This window comes from Lipotes vexillifer, unplaced genomic scaffold (genome assembly GCF_000442215.2).
Source record: "Lipotes vexillifer unplaced genomic scaffold, Lipotes_vexillifer_v1.1 scaffold1303, whole genome shotgun sequence".
NCBI classification, from domain to species: domain Eukaryota; kingdom Metazoa; phylum Chordata; class Mammalia; order Artiodactyla; family Lipotidae; genus Lipotes; species Lipotes vexillifer.
In genome coordinates, this window is record NW_006785848.1 from 766,020 (window position 1) to 787,141 (window position 21,122).

General features: G+C 39.4%; 1 protein-coding gene across 1 annotated transcript; it reads right to left on the bottom strand.

Annotated features, from left to right (window-relative positions):
* Positions 1-1,117: 1,117 nt before the first annotated feature.
* CD200 (CD200 molecule) lies at positions 1,118-17,917 on the bottom strand. Its single transcript, XM_007458161.1, has 6 exons — positions 17,812-17,917; positions 14,040-14,121; positions 10,511-10,831; positions 7,901-8,173; positions 5,529-5,636; positions 1,118-1,232 (listed from the first exon to the last, which is right to left on the bottom strand). Exons 1-6 carry the CDS (start codon positions 17,821-17,823, stop codon positions 1,225-1,227), a joined length of 804 nt encoding a protein of 267 aa, XP_007458223.1. The 5' UTR covers positions 17,824-17,917; the 3' UTR covers positions 1,118-1,224.
* Positions 17,918-21,122: the final 3,205 nt, after the last annotated feature.

The following is a 21,122-nucleotide window of genomic DNA, read 5'->3' on the forward strand; positions in this document are numbered from 1 at the left end:
ACAAAAACCTTACTAAATATATAAATATTCAATTCAACAGTGAAAACAACTTAAGTTTTAGTTTTTAGTTCCTAGGTCACTGGGTAGAGACAAGAAAGCAAAAGATACTGAAAAAGTCACCAACTTGGTCCTATGATTATTTAAGAGTTCAAAATTGTTCCACTAGTTAGAACCATATGTTTACAACAAAGGGATTTGTACACCCATACATGCTTCCTCTGCTATTGTGAGAAGTTAACTCATGAGAAAAGAAGCTGGGAGAGACAAAGCATTTGAATTAGCTGACTGCTATTCAGGAAACTTTCTAAATGCCATATTTTCTAAATATGTCTTCATTATACTAGGCTGAATTTAGAATGACTGAAATAGGGCTGGGTCATATTATGAAACAAATGGATGAGAAATGCATGCCTTTTTAAAAATGCGAGCTGCTGAGACTAATAATATTTAGTCTGCTATAAAAACAGATAAGTAAAGTTAAGGTTGCCAATGTTACTTCACAATAAATTCAGTTCCACTTCCACTGTGGTAAATATCACAGAAGTACATGAAGAATAGCAGTGAAACTGAGGGTTCTAGAAAGACCAGTTATTAGCAAAACAGTAAGTAGGTGGTGGACTAGATACCAAGTGATGAGGAAATAGACTTAACGGACCAAAGAAGAAGAGAAGAAGAGGTGGAATAGCCACAGAAAGGCAAAAGGTAGTCTCAGAAAAGTTCTTTGGTCCCTACCTTCCTGTATTCTTCTCTCTCTTTTTCATTTCTTTTCTCTTTGTTTATTCCTTTTTTTTCCCTGGAATTACAACCATTTTTGGAGCAGAATGGCAAATTATTTGGTCCAAGTCCTTAATTTTCTGTATGCAAACGTGGAAGCTCATTGAGATAGTGATTAACATAGAGTTGCCACCAGTCGGAGTCAAAGTCAGCCTCTGAGCGGTGGCTCCTGATTCTAAGTCCAGTACCCTTTCAACAGCACAACACGGCATTGTGTTACAAAATCAAGTCCTACAACAGACCTGAGAGGTAAAATGACTTCTTCTTGGAACTCACAGAAGCATTGGGTAGCCTAGATGGCAGTAGAAAGTCTTGAAATTCTTACGTCTTTGACTCCAATTTCTTTTGCTCTTTTAGGTTCCTTGAAGAATGACCCTCTTTCTCCTGCTTGCCTCCTGAGTCATATTCAAGTAGACCAGGGAATAACTTTCAGGGTTCTGTGTGACTCCTCTATGGCTCTGGGTAAAAGAAAGATCAAGATATTAACTTTGAACATTTATCATTTCTATTCTAATAGATTTTAAGAAGATAAATAACAGAAGGGTCTATAAACACAGAATTCTCCTGTGCATATTTCATCAGCCAAGAGAAGGAAGTAGACATTCCTGACCCAACATGATGTGAGGCAGCTGTGACTCTCTTTAAAAGGACATGAGTAATTCTAGGAAATAATAGTTTGCTATTCCTAAGACTGTACTTGCTCAGTAATACACTTAAGACTACAAGTAAAAGAACACGTTCAAGAATTCCAAATGATCTACATGTATTTTATTTATAAGACCTTGGGCTTTGTTTCCTGTGGATACTCACTTACTGGAGATCGGGTTGGGAATGGTCACAAAGTAGACAGATAGAGGTCCTTTCAAGGTTATTAGCTTTCTAGCACTTAAACTTGGAACATGTGGGCCTCTCTACAAGGCATGTAAACAGTGAAGTAAAAGACCTCGGATATCACATCTCACTCTCCGTGTAATCTGAAGTAATTCTTTACCAGAAATTGCAAAGTTCTGCATGTTTTAACTGTGCCAACATTTCCAGTATCAGTGATCTGTTCAGCCATGAAAGACAGAACAGCTCAGGCAAGAATGCCCAGGCTTACGGGTCTGTTAGCCACCTACTTTGTGATTGGATTTTGTTATGACATTTTGATATGATGGGTGGCATTTGCACCCATTCAAGGGTGAAATTTTGTAGACAAGTAGCCTTGGAATGCAAGATTCCTCCAAGCAATTCTAACCTAGTCGGTTCAATAAAGATTGCTTCACACTTTTCTCATATAAAGCACCCTTTCTTCTGCTTGGAACTAGGAGGACACTGGGATAGAGGTGAGGGTTACCACTCACCCAGCCTTCATCTGGGAAGTGTAAGTACAATTATTTAGCAAAGCAAGGATTCTCATTTTTTTTGGAAACATACATCTTTTGTATTATCCTTCCAACTAATCACCAATTTCCGCAACACAAATTATTTACTGAGCACCTCTGTTATTTGACGTAGTACTAAGCTTAAAATAGGAGAAAGTCTATCCACTGCACTACAAATAACTCAATTTCATTTCTTTTTATGGCTGAGTAATATTCCATTGTATATATGTGCCACATCTTGTTTATCCATTCATCTGTCGATGGACACTTAGGTTGCTTCCATATCCTGGCTATTGTAAATAGAGCTACAATGAACATTGTGGTACATGACTCTTTTTGAATTATGGTTTTTTCAGAGTATATGCTTAGTAGTGGGATTGCTGGGTCATATGGTAGTTCTCTTTTCAGTTTTTTAAGGAACCTCCATACTGTTCTCCATAGTGGCTGTATCAATTTACATTCCCACCAACAGTGCAAGAGGCTTCCCTTTTCTCCACACCCTCTCCAGCATTTATTGTTTGTAGATTTTTTGATGATGGCCATTCTGACTGGTGTGAGGTGATACCTCATTGTAGTTTTGATTTGCATTTCTCTAATGATTAGTGATGTTGAGCATCCTGTGTTTGTTGGCAATCTGTGTGTGAAGTAAATCAGAAAGAGAAAAACAAATACTGTATGCTAACACATATATATGGAATCTTAAAAAAAAAAAAAAGGTTCTGAAGAACCTAGAGGCAGGACAGGAATAAAGACGCAGACATAGAGAATGGACTCGAGGACACGGGGAGGGGGAAGGGTAAGCTGGGACGAAGTGAGAGAGTGGCATGGACATATATACACTACCAAATGTAAAACAGATAGCTAGTGGGAAGCAGCCGCATAGCACAGGGAGATCAGCTTGGTGCTTTGTGACCACCTAGAGGGGTGGGATAGCGAGGGTGGGAGGGAGACGCAAGAGGGAGTAGATATGGGGATATATGTATATGTATGGCTGATTCACTTTGTTATACAGTGGAAAATAACACACCATTGTAAAGCAATTATACTCCAATAAAGATGTTAAAAAAAATTAATAGGAGAAAGTGACATGATTCCACCCAAGATATAGTGTTTACCAACATTACCATTATTAGCATTACAAAGAACCTATTTATAAGGTTATTGTGAAGCGAACTGAAAAAAATCAAGGCAATTATATAGATAATGTGGGCTTAAAAAAACCCCACTTTTACCTGAAATAGTTAGATACTTGAAGAAAAGTGAGGTTTGGAATATGCATTTCATATGATTGTCTAAATATTCTATTGGTTTCCAATTCAGCCTTGACCCAATCAAACACAAGAAGACTGCTACTCAAAATAAAGATTTCTAAAAATTAAGTGATTATCTATGATGATCTGCCCCAAAGTGAAGTTGTTTCCGAGAAGCTTGTGATCATTGGTGGGTTGGCTAATGAGAAATAAAAGATTATCCTCAACCTCAAATTTTACTTCACTGTAGTATGTGTGGAAGGGGCAACAACTGGCTTTAACAGAAAGAACTATCATGAAATGATGGAAAATTTCCCTAGGAAATTTTAATTTCTTCCCACTTTCTATTTAGTAATAAAGTACTGATTCATAAAAGAAAAAAAGAACGTTCTTTGAAAACCTATTAACCTATTATTGTATTGCTGTAGTCTCATGGGAAGTAATTGTGATGATTCCATTAGGAATGGTGCAAAGAGAAGTCACCTCTAGCTCATCACTAGTACAGCTTTACAGTTGAAAAACCCAACATCACACTCTCTGGCATTATACAGAACCACAGGAAAACTGCAGGGAGCCTGACTTCTCTATGAAAATAACAACTGTCATTAGAGATTACCCCTCTGTCCACAAACTATAAATTTGCTTATGTTTTTGTGAGCAACAAATTAGTGATTTTAATCTAAAATAAACTTTTTGTGGTCATTTATCTAACAAAGAGTTGAACTTTACTTAACAGACTTTTCTTACTTAGCAGATTTGTCTTACTATTGGGCAGCTCCAAGGAGATGACTCTTTGTCTACTCATATTCAATAAGCTCAAGAACTAATTCATCTCTACTCTTTCTCTCCCCACAAACTCTGAACACACACACACACACACACACACTCACACTCAGTTCCCCCTCTCCACTTCTATTTCTGTTCATATCACCATTTTTTTTTTTTTTTTTTTTTTTGCGGTACGCGGGCCTCTCACTGTTGTGGCCTCTCCCGCTGCGGAGCACAGGCTCCGGACGCGCAGGCCCAGCGGCCATGGCTCCCTGGGCCCAGCCGCTCCGCGGCATGTGGGATCTTCCCGGACCGGGGCACGAACCCGTGTCCCCTGCATTGGCAGGGGGACTCTCAACCACTGCGCCACCAGGGAAGCCCTGAGTGAGGTTTTTAATAGAAATGTAAAATAACACTCAAAGCCAACATTTTTTTCTTCCCTCTCTGTCAGTCATGTGAGCTGGAGAAAACTCCCATACCACCCCTTCATCTTGGGAAATTCCCATTACATACAACATAAACTGCAGCTTTGCATTAGCTTTCATAAATTATGCACTGTCTTCAGAAACTAAAGAAATTTAATTCTTCCCAGCTCACTGACATCTCTTGTTTGATAGCATCTCTTGTTTTATATTGTCTCACAGTGTTTAAGACTCAGCATCTATGAGGTACTGAATTTGCAATTTAAAAAAAAGTGGAATTGAACAAATCCCTTTGAAAATCTATCCTTCCATTCATTCACTCATTCATCTTTTAATGAACATTTATTGACCACCTGGTATACATAAGGCACTGTGATAGCTGTTGTAGGGGATGGAGAGAAATTAACAGTGTATAAGGGCAGAATGACATGATGCAGTTATTATAAGTATGGATCACCTGTATGTTTGCCTAGAGTGTCTGAGCCATAGTGAGGGTATAACATAGAAAGCACTACTCAATTAGTGATCATATCAGACAAGTTCACAGTCTCTTAAGTGGGGTAGCTGACCTGTGGAATGCTGTAAAAAGAGAAGAGATTGTCCTGGGTAGAATGAACACAGCCTGGGTGCCAAGACTTCCCTGCTTTTGCCATTAGATGATTCCATAGTGATTGAATAAACATTTTCCACATTTCCTCTCATCAATCCTTACTCTCAATTTGTAAAATAATTGGCCTCTAAACCATCTTGGCAAATGAAATGCAGAAACTAATGTCCAATTGCAAGAAAATGACACTGAAGTGTTTTAAAATACCATCAACACTTATGTATTCTGGAAACACCAAACCAAACACATGGTTGTCACCCCTTTATTTATATCTTCATTTGACCCCCAAATTGCCATTAAACAATCATTTTTTTCCTTCTTTGTACTTCCCATGGGGACTCACCTCGGTCTTGGTTCCGACGATGTTTCCAGTATAGTAAGATTGAAATTAAGACCAGAAGAATTACCAAGGAAACAATACTTAACAGAAGTGGAACTGAAAACCAAAAGCCTGTGGATATTGAAGGGAGAAAAGGAAAAACAAGTCATAAGTGGAAGCTGTAGAGCCAAAAAGCGATAAAGAGACAGTTGTGATGAGTTTTTACTAGAGCTGAGCTTTTGATGGAAATTATTCTTAAATATATATATGTACTGAAGTCTATATTCATGACCTCACATCATTTTAATAACATTTAAATAATAATAATCGCTAACATGTTTTATGTAGTTACTAAGTTGTAGGAGCTTTGAATGTGTTACCTCATTTAATCCTCAAAATAGCCCAAGAGTTAGGTCTTATCATAATTATCTAACAGATTAAAAAAAAACAACTGAGGCTCAGAGAAGTTAAGTAAGCCCAAAATCAGTGTAGTAAGTGGTAGAACAAGGCTTGCTCAGAGGTCTGTTTGCCTTCAAAGCACATATTCTTTGCCATACTGTCCATTAAAGTAATACGTTTATTGAGGAATTGTTGAAAAATACAGAGAAATATAAAGGAAAAGAATAATGAATCTCGTGATTCCAGCCCCCAGGAATAACTCATCTCAATGTTTTTATTGTGTTGCTTCTAATCTATGCCTTTGTTATTAAATCTCTTTCCAATAGTCAATAGATGCAACTTAGCCTGAATGTCAGCCCCTCAGTGTCACTGTGTAATACAAAGGCAGAATTACTCCCTGATTTGGGAGTCTCCAGCATCTTCTCCATACCTTTATAATGGAATTTGTCACATCATACTTTAACTGAACACCTTCAGATTCGTCTAATTTCACTAGTTCCAGTGTTTGACATAATGCTTTAAGCATGAAAGATTTTTAGTAAATGTTCGCAGAATGAACAAATATTATACAAATGATGCATAAACATTATAAATGATATGTCAATTTTGGCACTCTTGGAAAGACATGTTCCTTTTCAGATTTTTGTTTTTCAGGGAAATTTATCCTTCACCATGGCTGAATCTGAGGATCTCTTCACAAATGTCCAAAGCTAATATAGCAAACCTCTTGAGCAAATTTACCTAAATGTTTACTTTCTCATTAGTCTGCTTTTTTCAAGGACCCCAGAAATGACTACAGGATATGTTCACTAGAGGCCACCATACCAATGAGGTCTAAACTTTTCCAGCTTTTATTGTTTACAATGCGCCCAGAAATAAAGCAGCAATATCTTTTTATAGGAGGCTTATTGCTGAGTGCCTTATCCAGAGTTAGTGCTTCAAAACTGCATAGAGAAAGAAAACTGTGGCTGTCATCACTAAAGTGTCCTGTCTTTAAAACCACCGCTTTCTTTATTCTCTCTCCCATAATCTTTACCTCTTGTATTGATGAGGCCCAGAGACAGCAGTTTAGATAGAAACGCAGGAGAGCAAAAGAGGTCCTGAACAGGAGGCAGTTTATTTTAAAAGGGGGTGAGGAAAACATCTCAGATAGGCCCCCTTCCTAAAAGCCCCTTTCCCACAGTGTAGATTATGCAAAGGTTTCATCCTGGATGTGGCTTCTTCCAGGAAAACATCCTAATCCCTCCAGATTGAGCTGATGCTCCTTTTCCCCTCTCTCAATTCTCCCATGGTGTACCACAGCTGTCTTTTTTTTTTTTTTTTTTTTTTGCAGAATCAGAAGCATCAATGAGGGGGGTCCTAAGTTTCCAAACGTAGAGCAGCTTCTCGGCCTTCCAGGTCTTCAGGGGCACGTTTGCTCATGAAACCTCCCCCAGCTGGCTCCCCTCACACGAACCCGTGCCCTCTGCATCGGCAGGTGGACTCCCAACCACTGCGCCACCAGGGAAGCCCACCACAGCTGTCTTTTTTTTTTTTAAGTAGAGAAAGGTTTATTGCAGGGCCAAAGAAGAACAGGTGGCTCATGATGAAAAACCCGAACTCCTACTATAGCTTTCTTATTGAAGCGTTTATCATGAAGTTTTACAATTGCCCAGCTCCTTTTGCATTCCCTCCTAGACTAGAAGCTCCCTGTGTGAAGGGATTGAGTCTTCACTGTTGCCTTTCTGGCATAACAAATGCTCAGTTAGTAGCACGGAAGAATAAATCAATGGATGGATCTCAGCAAAAGCGTTCAGTATGTGGGCAACATACCACATTTGCCAAGGTAAAATAGGCTTTATTGGCTTTCTCCACTCTGTTTTTTTTTTCCTACTTATCCCATTCTCTCCCTTATCAGCTCCTTTGCTAAAGGCCAAGAGGCTCTGCAGAGCATTCACCACCTTGCAGGTGTGTGTCCACAAATGTGACCACAGTAAATCTTGCCCTCTCTCTCTTACCTTTGTTCACAGTTTCCCTGTAGTCAGTCACAGTCCCCAGGTGCAGTACCTGGCAGATCACCTCCTTCCCCACCTGACTCTTGGGGTCTTTGATCTGGAGGATGCTGGTGACAGACGTTGTCCCATTGGGGTGTGAGAGAATCTCAGTACTGTTCTCAGTCTCTGACCCAGAGACCTTCCAGGAGATCATAGGGGCTGGGCGAGCATTGGCAGAGCAAGTGATATTTAGGTGGTCTTCAGATAATTTATAGTGAAGAAATACTGTGGGCTGTACTGGGACAAAAAAAAAATGATCTGCCATCAGTTAAGCATGGTGTGAGTGCCACACTCTCCTCAGAGAGATGAGAGAAAGATCTTTACAGGAAGACAGTGGAGGCTAGAAAGATAAGGTAGCACATCCAATCCAAACTGGGGACTTCTGGGTTCTTCCTGTGTCTAATTCTCTGAATGCAGGATGGAGACTGGCCTAGTACAACCCTGTGACAAGTACGATCCTCCCTGTAGTTTGCCTCTAGGAGAATTAGCTGGATGGACAGAAGGTACCTTCTCCCCCAAACAGTGCAGAGCCTAATTATTCTTTTCTCTTCCATGGGCAACGTAAGATCTCTGCCTTCTTCTGGGTACCCCTCTCAAATAGTTTGACAATGACCACCAATCGGCACCTCCACACAAGTAGCCTGCACTTCTCAGAAGCACGAGGGCAGTTTCAGAACAGAGAGCCCGTAGGGGGGCTGCTGCTTAGAGAAAGCCTTTTTCTATTTGGAACTGGGCCAGGGAGCAAGATGCATGGAGCAGACTTGGCAAGTCCCTGCTTGAAATACCCACACAAAATGTCAATTAGAAATTCATAGTCAGTAGTCAGAAAATCACAGAATGACAGTTGTAAGGACCATAGAGATAACCTTATGGAGTTAACAGAAAATAACTAGCTTATGAAAAAAGGACATTATTTTTAGGTCAGCTGTACCCTGTTCCCTTCCAAAAGTCCCTTGATAAATGAGTTCATTTTCTTTGGAATATACAGTTTACCTCTGCTGAGCAAATGTAAACTTGCCTTTCTGTGGTTGGCTTTGGAGCCCACAAGGTAATTAAAGGGCAATGCTAAATGAAAGCTTGTCTGTGCTCAGAAGTTCAAGAGGTGGGTGGGTGGCAGTAAGCTGGAGAAAATGAGCCTATAGGACTGTGGCTCTGTCCAGAGTGTCCAGATTACTAATATCAATAAGCCCTGGAGGAAGAGACATAAGGTAAAGGAAGATGAGTATGGCTGACGTGGCCAGACTGGCAGCAGGGTTCTCTGGTGTATCAAAGAATGACTTAGATGAAAGCTATAAGGTGTGGCTGGAAAGGATCAGTGTGGAAAAGAACTACAGAATTACTCACTAGAAGATGCAGGAGAGTCTGCTTTTAGGGCAAAAAAATAATACAAAGATTATGAGTAAAGAAGGGGGAGTAGGAGAAAGAAAGATGAACAAAAAAGAAAAAGAAAAGGAAACAGACAGAAATGAGAAAAATATGACACAAGAAGGAAAAGGAAGAAAAATGGTGGAAAGAAGGAAGGAAAGAAAGGAGAGGGAGGGAGGGAAGAAAAAAGAGCAAGGGAGGAAAAAAGGAAAGGAAAGAGGAAGGAAGGATTGGAGGAGGGGAGAGAGAGAGAAAGACAGGGAGACAGAGGGAGACAGAGGAATGAAAGAAATAGAAATCAAGAAGAAAGCCTGATGCAAGATCCTGCAGAGAGGACTCATTACAGGCAAAATAAGTGAAAGAAACTTGTATTTGGTGTTGTCTTACCTCCCTTGCATTCTTATTTATTGAGCCTTGTCTTATCCCTTGTCCAATATTCTTGGTGTGCACGAACTCTCATTTTAACATTCCTAATAACCCTAAGTTTGTCGTTTCCCTTCTAAAACTACCACCAAGTGTGCCGTCCTCCAAAGTTACCCCTTATTCCTAATTCTGAATTCTTGATCTCAGCTAAGCATCAGTTAAGAAGAAAGGAATCTTATCAAACTAAGCCTCTTGGATTTTAAAAGAATGTTTATTATTCAGTTAAATCCCTAGTAGGCATCAGGAATGAAGAGCCTCTGATGCATGTCTCCTTATCAATCCTGATACAGCTAAACTGAAACAAAATGAGAGGAACCCCTATAACTGGCTCCAGCTTACCCCAATCTGGCTTTGTCCTTAGATCCAAAAATACTAAAGCTGTTAGAGACCCTAGAGATGATCTGCTTCACACTTCTGGTGCAGATAAATAAACTCTGGTACAGAGTGGACAGGACTCTTCTAGGGTCACATGACTGCTAATTGCAAAGCCAGGCCTGAACCACATCAGTGCTTATAGAGAACTTATCCTCACTATGGTCCTTAATTTACTCTTGTTGACAACAGTATTTGTCAGGGCAAAGATAACTCCAGGTAGAGATTCAACATAGTCCTTTGAACTCTCCAAATAACAGTAACCACAGTTACAGTAGACATGAAAGGCCAAGTGTCCTCTCATGAGCCTTTCTGGGGTTAGGATCCTGAAAAACTAGGCACTACCACTACATTCCAAACATTCTGCAAAATAACATTTCAAGCCAGAGACAATGTATTCTCAGAGACTCTCACCAAAGAGAGTGAGGCAGGCTATTCCAGAGATCTTCCCAGAACCAAAGGTATTGAAGAGGCACTTGTAACACCCTTCGTCTTCCAAGGTGGTATTCCAGAAGGTAATGGTTGAGTTCATGAGTCCCAGCTGGGTGATGTTTATCTTGTCCTTATAGGCAGGCTGGACTACAACCCCATGGTTCTGGCTAAAGGTGATCATGTTTTCTGGGCTTACAGCCTTGATTTTTTGCCATGTCACAATCAAAACTTCCTGGGGATTTTGCAGAGAGCATCTTAAAGAAGCAGGTGCGTTCAGCAACTCTCTTACATCTTGGGTCTCCACTTTCATCATGGAATCATAAAAAACATTTATATTTTAAATTTTAATACATACACAAATATACATTTTTTGATTAAAAACAATGCACGTTCAAAGTCAAATTTAGAGAAGATACAGAAAAATGCAAAAAAAGAAAACAACATTCACCTACCTTCCTGATGTTGCTAGAGAAATATAAGTTCAAATATTTGTTCAGTCTTTAAGAGTAGCAGAGTAGAAAAATAAGAAAGCAAAATCCCAGTGACCAGAAATTACATGAAGAATCCCTGTAGGCTGGAAATTAGGTGAAGTGAGGTTGAAGATGGAAAGTGCCAAATAGGATAGAAGCATCACCAAGTGAGTTTATGCCTGGAGGAGTAACAGCTAGGAATAAGAAAGGGCCAACGAACAATAGGCAGAGTGATTAGTTTAAGTGAAGAAGGTATAGCAGCTCTGTACATTCCACACACATACCTGCAAAGGAAGGAGCAGCAGTAGTGATGTCTGCCTTCAGGAAGCAGTGGTGAATATAGGAACACAAGATAGAGAGATATACAGGACAGTGCTCCAGGAGGCTGATAGTACCAGAGAGATTTGACCACCAAATGACAATCTACACATTCCCCCAATTTTACCGTATGCAGTGCAGAATATAAGGTACGGCAATAATTTCTTCCCCCTCCAATGCTGGCTAGTCATATTGATATGATAGATGACTCAATGGGAGATCTCAATAAAACAAATAGCCAAACATTTTAGAAAGTTAACACAATGACAGAGGAATAATAAACTCTACAAACCCAAGAACTCACCAAATGAATAAAGATATCATAAATAAATTTATTTATTATCATAAGTAAATTTATTTATTATCATAAATAAATTTATTTATTTATTATCATAAATAAGTAAATTTTGATGTGAATAAATGTGATATCTTAAGTGTGAAAAGGAGCCAGCCCTGAAAATAGTAGAAACTATAGATGCAGAAAATGAGAAATGTAAACTCTTAACAGACTTAGCAGAATGAATATCACTGAAGAGTAAATAAGTAAGTAGGAAGACCAGGTCATAGAATTTTTCCAGAATGTAGCACAAAGGGATAAAGATATAGAAAGGATTAAAGAAAAATTCAAAGACTAGAATGTTTCAGCATGAGTCCAGTAAGAATTTTAAAAGGAGAGAAAGGGGAGAATAGAAGACAAAAACACTGCAAGGAACAGAAATGTATTTTTCAAAATGATAAAAGGAGGAATCTAAAATAAGCCATTCTAATCAGGAACCTTCATGCACCTAACAACATAACTCTGAAATATATAAAAAGCTAATAGAACTACAAAGAAAAATCCATAATCATAATGGGAGAGTTTTTTATTGTTTTCTTGGAATTTTCACTTCCACATATTAAAAAAATAAGTAAGCCACATAGCACAGGGAGATCAGCTCCGTGCTTTGTGACCACCTAGAGGGGTAGGATAGGGAGGGTGTGAGGGAGGGAGACGCAAGAGGGAAGAGATATGGGAACATATGCATATGTATAACTGATTCACTTTGTTATAAAGCAGAAACTAACACACCATTGTAAAGCAGTTATACTCCAATAAAGATGTTAAAAAAGTAAGTAAAGCAATAAAATCAAATATAAGGATATAGAACATTTGAAAAACAAATTTTTATATATAACTTATTATATATGTATGTGTAGTATGTGCATATGAGCATGTATTTGTAAACTTTTACCCAAAAGAAAACAATCTTTTCAAACAACATATGGAACATACCCTCAAATTGAACTTGAAATAGTATACAAAAAAATGACCTTGAACTCTGTCCATAATGCAATAAAATGAGAAGTTTACATGCTTCTTTTAACTCCTTAATTACACCAGAAATCATAACAAGAATTATAAATCACTATGAATGACAATAAAAATATCATATATTAAAATCTGTAGAAATTTACAAAGCAGTTCTCAGAGGGAAATATTTAATCCTAACTTAATTTACTGGGAAACAAGAAAGACTGAAGAAAATGAATACACACAGATATCCAAAATTCCCACCCCACCCAAGAAATGATAAAAGGAGGGAATTAAAAAGTTGAAGGCACAAATTAATAAAATGGTACCCCAAATTTTGACTTAAAACACCAAAATCTGTTATTTTTTTTAAGACTAATAACACAGATAAACTGTTAGAGTAATTAGAAAAAAAGAAGGCAGCATAAACAAACAAACAATATAAACCCAACAACATCAAGCATGAAAAGATGGGCATAGCAACAAATACAAATTGGAACCTGCAAGTGTTGCATAATTCCAATTTTAGTGAGGTGTACTCTTGGTAGACGTGAAAAGTTCTGGGGGGAATACCGGATGTTAGGACTGGGGTTTCCAAAAGGTTTGTTGAGATTTTGCAGAGCAGAGATCTGAAGAAATTGCTGCTTTTAGAATAGAGAGTAGAAAAGGGATCAAGACTAGAGTTTTAACTTCTTGGGTAACTTTTCTCTCTGACTAATAATTTAGTGGAAAGCTTATAATTCTTCGCTGCATATATGAAACTCCATTTAGGGTTGGTAAACCCTATGTTGTACATGGTATGAAACTTCCCTTTCCTACTCCTGTGAAGGCTGATATAGTACAACACCACGCAGAAGGTGATAAAAGGTCAGCAGCAAAGTGAGGTGTGGTCTCCTATGGAACCAAGGAGAAGGGACTGGCACAAGTAGGAAATTCAGCAGATGAGTGGAGAGCGTAGGTATATGTTTTATATGATAGACTATGTGAACCTTCGTAACTTCCATATTTCATTATTTTTAGTATTTTTCCGTAAGAGGGGCACACCCAAATTTAAGGCTTATTACCAGACTACCTTCCCAAAAGGCCATATTCATTCACACTCCCTTAGGCATTCCCATATCTTTATAAATATAGGGAATTATTATTTTAAACATTATTCAATTTGATAGGTGAAAAATGATACCTTAATTGAGGAAGAATTTTTTTATGTCTGGTTTTATCTATGAAAAGTTTCTTAATACTAAAGTCTTTGAAAACATTGGAAAAAATGTGGAAAGCAGAAAGAACCACTCCCAGTCCTCCAAGCGAATTACACACTTAAATAATTCATGCAGACAGATGAACTAACACAGCACAAACAAGAGTGGCCAAATGTTTCCACTCCAAAAACTGTGTTTCCTGGATTCCACGCAGGGGAATTGAGTACCTTTACCTTGTGCCCTGCAAAACATCATGGCAGCCAAGAACCAAATCAGTTGGAAGGTAGACAGATGACAGAAGAGCCTCCTCAACACCTGAAGACAGAAAGCAAAGTACAGAGGTGGGCGTTTGGATGTGGACAAAGCTAAGGAAGCTTCAATCTAATCGCTGTTTCAGGAAATGTTGCAGCTAACGTTTTAACCACCGGAAACCTTTTGTTTTGTGGAAGCAGAACCAGAGACTATAAATGGAAGAAATAACAGAGGGTGCTCAGGATATGGGAAGGGAAAAGCAGCAGTGTGGTTCCTTCATTATGGCCATCAATAAGCAATTTGAGGCCTTGCTTCCAAAGCCGCCACTGTCAAGACTGCTGGGAAAACAAACAGCCATAAGTATACCCAGAAAACATAGAGACTGCAAATGCTGAAGAACATTCACTCCCCAAATAATCCACATCTGTTTATATTAAAAATGTAACTCAGGTTGTAACCACTTGGCAGAATATGTGACTGCTGAGGTAGATTTTCCTGCAAATTTTGCACAGTTTATGTAAATTTTACCATTGCTTTATTTTCATGTGTCTGGCAGAAATCCTTGGCCTTTTTACAAATCATGGTGGTATTTAAGGGAATATTATTCTGGGTATAATTTTGCTATAAAATGAGAGAGTGGAATGGAGACAGAATAACTTTACTCTGCAGCAGCCCCATGGCTGGCTTTGGTCTACATTAGTGTGTTCACTGTAAGGGGGTACAAGCAAGGAATGTAAATTTTCCCTATATTTTTTCCTATATTCTATATTTTTCTATAATTGAGGTATGTAAGAAATATAGGTTTCTCTGTATTTTTCTTTAACAACTTTATTTTTATTTCATGTTGCCATTCCAACTAGAGGTAGAGACTTAATTTCAGTCAATATCACATAATCTCTGTCAGTTTAGCCCACCAACACTTCACAATTGTCCCAAACTCTGGCACTGCATCCACAGTCCTGGGAATGCCAAGCCATGGGACAGGACCATTAACCCTTGGTTACAACCATCTATCCATGCTGGCACTATGTTCCCCTCAAGTCATCCTGATTATCGGTTTGTGCAATTAAATCTTCTGCTTACAGGATGTTCTCTCATGTTTCCCAATTCTCCAGATTCTGTGCCCCTGGATTCTTCTGTGCTGAACAAAGGAGAATTCTACAAGGCTCTCTGACTAGACTCCCATGTATCTGTCCATCTCTGTTTTACAGTTCCCTCGCCGTGATGGGCAGGCTTGCCTCTTTCTACAGTTCCCCACAAGAAAGCAAGGCACAGGTGTTTTCTGTTCTTTGATTTCAACAGCTACCTGTAAGTTCTATTCACCACCCTCCTGGACTCCCTGCTCCCGGGGGCCAGGCACAGAGCATCCTTTTCAGGACACAAACCGACACTAGTCAGTCCCTCTTTGCTCTCCCAGCCTAGGGTTAAAGAAGCTGCTTCCTCCATCACTTTGTATTCTTCCCATCAACGTTTTCTGGGATGAAGGCCTGTCCTTGGTGTTTCAGCATTTAGGCTTTTAAAACTCAAATACTTAGGCTTTTGCTATTTCAAAACTTTGGCTTCTGAGTGCCCATCAACAGATGAATGGATAAAGAAGATGTGGCACATATAGACAATGGAATATTCCTCAGCCATGAAAAGAAACGAAATTGAGTTATTTGTAGTGAGGTGGATGGACCTAGAGTCTGTCATACAGAGTGAAGTAAGTCAGAAAGAGAAAAACAAATACCGTATGCTAATGCATATATATGGAAACTAAAAAAAAAAAAAAAAGGTCATGAAGAACCTAGGGGCAAGACGGGAATAAAGACACAGACCTACTAGAGAATGGACTTGAGGATACGGGAAGGGGGAAGGGTAAGCTGGGACAAAGTGAGAGAGTGGCATGGACATATATACACTACCAAATGTAAAACAGATAGCTAGTGGGAAGCAGCCGCATAGCACAGGGAGATCAGCTCGGTGCTTTGTGACCATCTAGAGGGGTGGGATAGGGAGGGTGGGAGGGCGGGAGACGCAAGAGGGAAGAGATATGGGGATATATGTATATGTAGAGCTGATTCACTTTGTTATAAAGCAGAAACTAACACAACATTGTAAAGCAATTACACTCCAATAAAGATGTTAAAAAAAAAAAAAAAAAAAACTTTGGCTTCTGAAACTAAAAAGTTTTCTTTGGCATTCTAATTCCACACCATCATGCCACGTGGAAATCCAGGCTCTAGCAAAGGCTGTGATGAGGAATGCAAATAGTTTGGCTTTCCGAGTAAAAATCTGTCTTTTAGGATAAGAGAGAGAGCAGACACACACCAAAACACAAGATGTACGAACTGGGGGCCAGCAATGTTTAAGAAACAGAAGCACAGTGATTGAGGCAAAGGGAATTAGAAAGAAAGCTTTGCTATTAATTATATACACATTTCCTCTGGCTGACTTGAGTTCAGGCTAGCACCAATACTAGATGTGTAAGCTAGGACAAATCATTTTACCTCTCTGAAATGCAGAAAAAAATAATAGTACCAACCTTCTCTCTGTTAAAAAGACTAAATGAGATAGTATATGTAAAGCCCCTAGAACAGTGACTGATACAAATAAGCACTAAATCAATGTTGCTGTTATCTCTTTGGGTTACTATGAGAATTAATTAAGCATTTAAGTATTTAATACAGTGCCTAAGGTATGGTAAAAGCCAATATATGTTAGGTAACTTAAAAAATTCATTAATCAGATCACACAATAATGGAAATAGAGAAGTCCATTTATAACCTTTGTCAAGAGGGCCAGGGTTCGAGGCCTGGGTCTTACCTGACAGCTGCCCATCTACATTGCCCCTATACATACCTCTTCCCTGAAAATTTCTAGGTCCAAATACTGATCCTGCCACGTACATGGACTTGGAAAACTTAACCTCTCTGCCTGTTTCTTTATTTGTAAAATTGGGTAATAACTCCTCCTTTGAAGGATAATGAAGATTAAGAGCACCTGGCACTCAGTAAACACTAGCAAGGCCACCATTCTCCTTTATTAAGGAAAACAGTGAAATAACTGGCTGTGTGATCCTGCCAATAAACTATATTCAAAAAAAAAAATTACCTTCAGGCATTACTTGTATTTAGATTTTAATTTTTATGATTTTTATCAATTACCAAAATGTAAATGAAAATCCTCTCCTTCCTTCATTTTGTCATATACACAGTTCCTGAATAAACAAAATGTCTGTCTCTCGCGGATACCCAGGGTTTTAACCCTGATTTATCCAATCCTTTATGGCTTCCCAAGGCAAAGGCCCAGAGGATGCAGAAGAGGCTGGAGCATCACAGAGGGAGCCAGCTCTCCTGGAGAGCCTGAGCCTGAAATTCTGCAACCCCACCCCAGGTTTCAGGGCCAAAACGGAGCCAATACAGCACCCTCTATCCCCGCCGCCAGCGCCCGCCTCCCAGCCCAGTTCCTGTCTGAGGATGTCAAGGATCTTCGGAGAAGCGTCTCTGGAGCCTGCGCCTGGCAGCATCCTTTTTCCAGCGCACTGGGACGGAGAACCGGAACGCCAGGAATGGCCTGTAAACCACCCTTTGGAAGGCAAAATCCGCTTCTCAGCAAGGTTAAGAGCTGAGGGGAAAGCGCTAGCAGAAATCCCACCTCCGAACCAGACTGGGGAAAGCCGCAGCCCGGCGCTCTCAGCCCGCCACCGCCCCAGGGCCCCCAGAGCGATGTCGCCCACCCTGCGCCCCCTTTCCCACGCCTGGCCCGGCTCACCAGCCACTCCATCCTCGCTCCTGGCCGCGCGGGGTGTTTGGCTTCAGCTGGGAAGCCCGGAGGGATCTCACACCGGACCAGACAGAGCTCCTCAGGTTCTGTGGAGCAAGGATGCGCCCCGCCAGCGCCTGGGGAGCGCTGCCTCACTCCTCCTCCGACTCAAATACCCCTCCTCCCCACCCCCGCCCCGCCCCCCAAGCAGAGGCGTGAAGGCCAGTTTTTTCCAGTTTACTTGTAGGGGATAAAATAAAAATAAATAGTACTCCTCTTTTCCTATCTTCAAAACGATTCGCAGTTTTCAGAGGTGGCAACTGGGGAAACAGAAAATGTTTGAAAAAGTATACACCGTTTCCATTTTCATTGTACAGACAGAAAGGAAACAGGGAGAGGTGGGAAGACGTGAATTGTTTCACTGCGTTGGCGCTTGGAGGAATGGCAATCTACACTGTGCAGCTGGCAAGTGCGAAATGATTTTTGAGAAATGTTACACAGTTTCCACAATTACCACCTCGGAAAATCCAAATATTTTGAAGCTGAATTTAAACAATAGACACTTTACAAAAGTATATTTATTTTTATCCAGAACCAAATTATATATTGAAGCTATCAATTCTGTAATGATCTCTCCTATCATGATGTGACTGGGTTTTTTTCTCTCTGTGTGGAGTTTTCTTTCATTTGTATTGATGATGAGGATTCTTCTCATTTTATTTTTTTATTTTTTACAAGTTCCAGAGTTCTTGGCTCTTAAACAAACAAAGAAAGGCAAACATCAATGAAGTGTTCAATTCCTAAAGCCTTTTCTGTTTTCCTAACACCACCCCTATGACAAGGTGCTGGGACAGAGCTTTTACCTAAGGATCCATGGGGCTAGGTAACTAAAATAATGACTGATTTTCAGAAAAACACAAACACATTGAAAGGACTAAAATATTCATGGAGTGGCAAGCAGGATACATAAAAGAAAGCCAACTTATAGACATAGTGGAATTAAGATCAAATTAAGGAAATTGAAAGAAAATTCTTAAAGCTTCAAAAATGACAAGTAGAGACACCAAGAAAGAGAATCAAAGTGACTTTATTTTTTTATTTTTTTAAACAGCTGTGTTTTATTTAATTAATTAATTATTTTTATTTTTATTTTTAGCTGCATTGTGTCTTCATTGCTGCACGCAGGCTTTCTCTAGTTGCCGTGAGCGGGGGCTACTCTTCGTTGCGGTGTGCGGGCTTCTCATTGCAGTGGCTTCTCTTGCAGAGCATGGGCTCTAGGCGTGCGGGCTTCAGTAGTTGTGGTGCGTGGGCTCAGTAGTTGGAGCACGCGGGCTCTAGAGCACAGGCTCAGTAGTTGTGGCGCACGGGCTTAGTTGCTCCGCAGCATGTGGGATCTTCCCAGACCAGGGATCGAACCCGTGGCCCCTGCATTGGCAGGCGGATTCTCAACCACTGTGCAACCAGGGAAGTCCCCAAAGTGACTTTTTTTTTTTTTTTTTTCCGGTACCCGGGCCTCCCACTGCTGTGGCCCCTCCCTTTTCCGGTACGCGGGCCTCTCACTGCTGTGGCCCCTCCCGTTGCGGAGCACAGGCTCTGGACGCGCAGGCTCAGCGGCCATGGCTCACGGGCCCAGAAGCTCCGCGGAATGTGGGATCTTCCCGGACTGGGGCATGAACCCGTGTCCCCTGCGTCGGCAGGCAGACTCTCAACCACTGTGCCACCAGGGAAGCCCCCCAAAGTGACTTTAAATGTCACAAGGCAGTGCTGGATGCAAAAAGGCAATGGGTTAACTTTCAAAATATTGAAGAAAAATAACTTTGAATTCTACTTTGTCTTTTATAAATATTGCTACAAAGGTATATTTAAAAATACATTTAATTTTTTGATTAAATGTGTTATTCATAGAGGAAAGTGCATACATCATAACTACCCAGTATGAATCGTCATAGAGTAAACATACTTGCATAGCCAGAAGCAGATAAAAAACTGACTATTCCCAGGTCACCAGAAATTGTCCTACTCTCTTTGCCTACCCTTCCTGTCACTGCCACCTTCCCACCACTCTTACTTTCAACATCATAGACTAGACTTGCCTGTTCGTAAACTTTGTATAAACGGCATCATAGGGTATGTCCTCATTTGTATCTGGGTTCTTTCACCCAACAGATTTGAAAAATTCATCCATGTTATTGCATGTAGTTGTGGTTCATTCATTCTCACTGCTGTATACTATCCCATTCTTTAAATGCCACATTTATTTATCTATTCTGCTGTTACTAGACATTTGTTTGTTTCCGTTTTGGGGTTATTTTTAAAAGTGGTGTTATAAACATTCTTATACATGGCTTTTCCTAAACACATGTACACCATGCTGTTAGATTATTTTTTTGTTTTTTGCCAGTTTTATCTTTTCCTATCACTTTACTTTAAAATTTTCTCTATTGTTTCCCCCCCAAGTATATAGATGATATTTTGCAGATGATATTTTGACATTTAAAAAAATCTACTTAAAGACTCTGTCCTAAATTTTATTAGCAAAATATTATAAAATGACAGGATAAAAAAAAGATTTTGTTGAGCATATAAATCTCAGAAAATTTATTACATCAAGACTTTCCTTGAAAATATTTTCAAAAGAAGTATTCTAGAAAAAAGAAAAGGAGTATGCTACATAGAAAGATATGCAGAAAGGGTAAATAAACTCATCAAAACTTATAACTGCCTAGAAAAAGCAAGATCCCCAAAATTGTATGTTCATAATTCAATAATTCAAACGTGCATGGAAGGGGGTAAGAGGTTAGATAATAAGATTATGACAGGTAGGTGAGAATTATGCCAAAATGTGCATGTTTAAGAAATAAAAATATAAGTTCTTAGTAAGTTAAGGCAAAACACCAGAAGAATAGCATAAAATATGATTCAAACTAGCAAAAGAATATTTAACCTAGTGAAAGACAGCATAGGATAAAAGAGAAAAATGTTACCAGTATGAAATGTGAAAGTCAAAAATAAAATGGAAAAAATGTTCTATTATATTAGTATTTATGACATATACAAATAGGTTAAAAACACAAAAGATAGAGACTGGGGATGCAGAAGAGTGAACAAAAAAGGGGGAAAAAAATCCCTGCCATCATGGAGCATAAACATTGTTTAAAAATTCTTTGGAAAATAAGAAATGTGCTTATATAATTTAACACTTTGCAAGAAAGGAAAAAATGATGTTTAAAATTCTTGGACAAATTTAAAGGAGCACTCAGAGCTAATTTATCACCTGAAATATATATATCAGATACCAATGTTGAGCAAAAGAAGCAAAC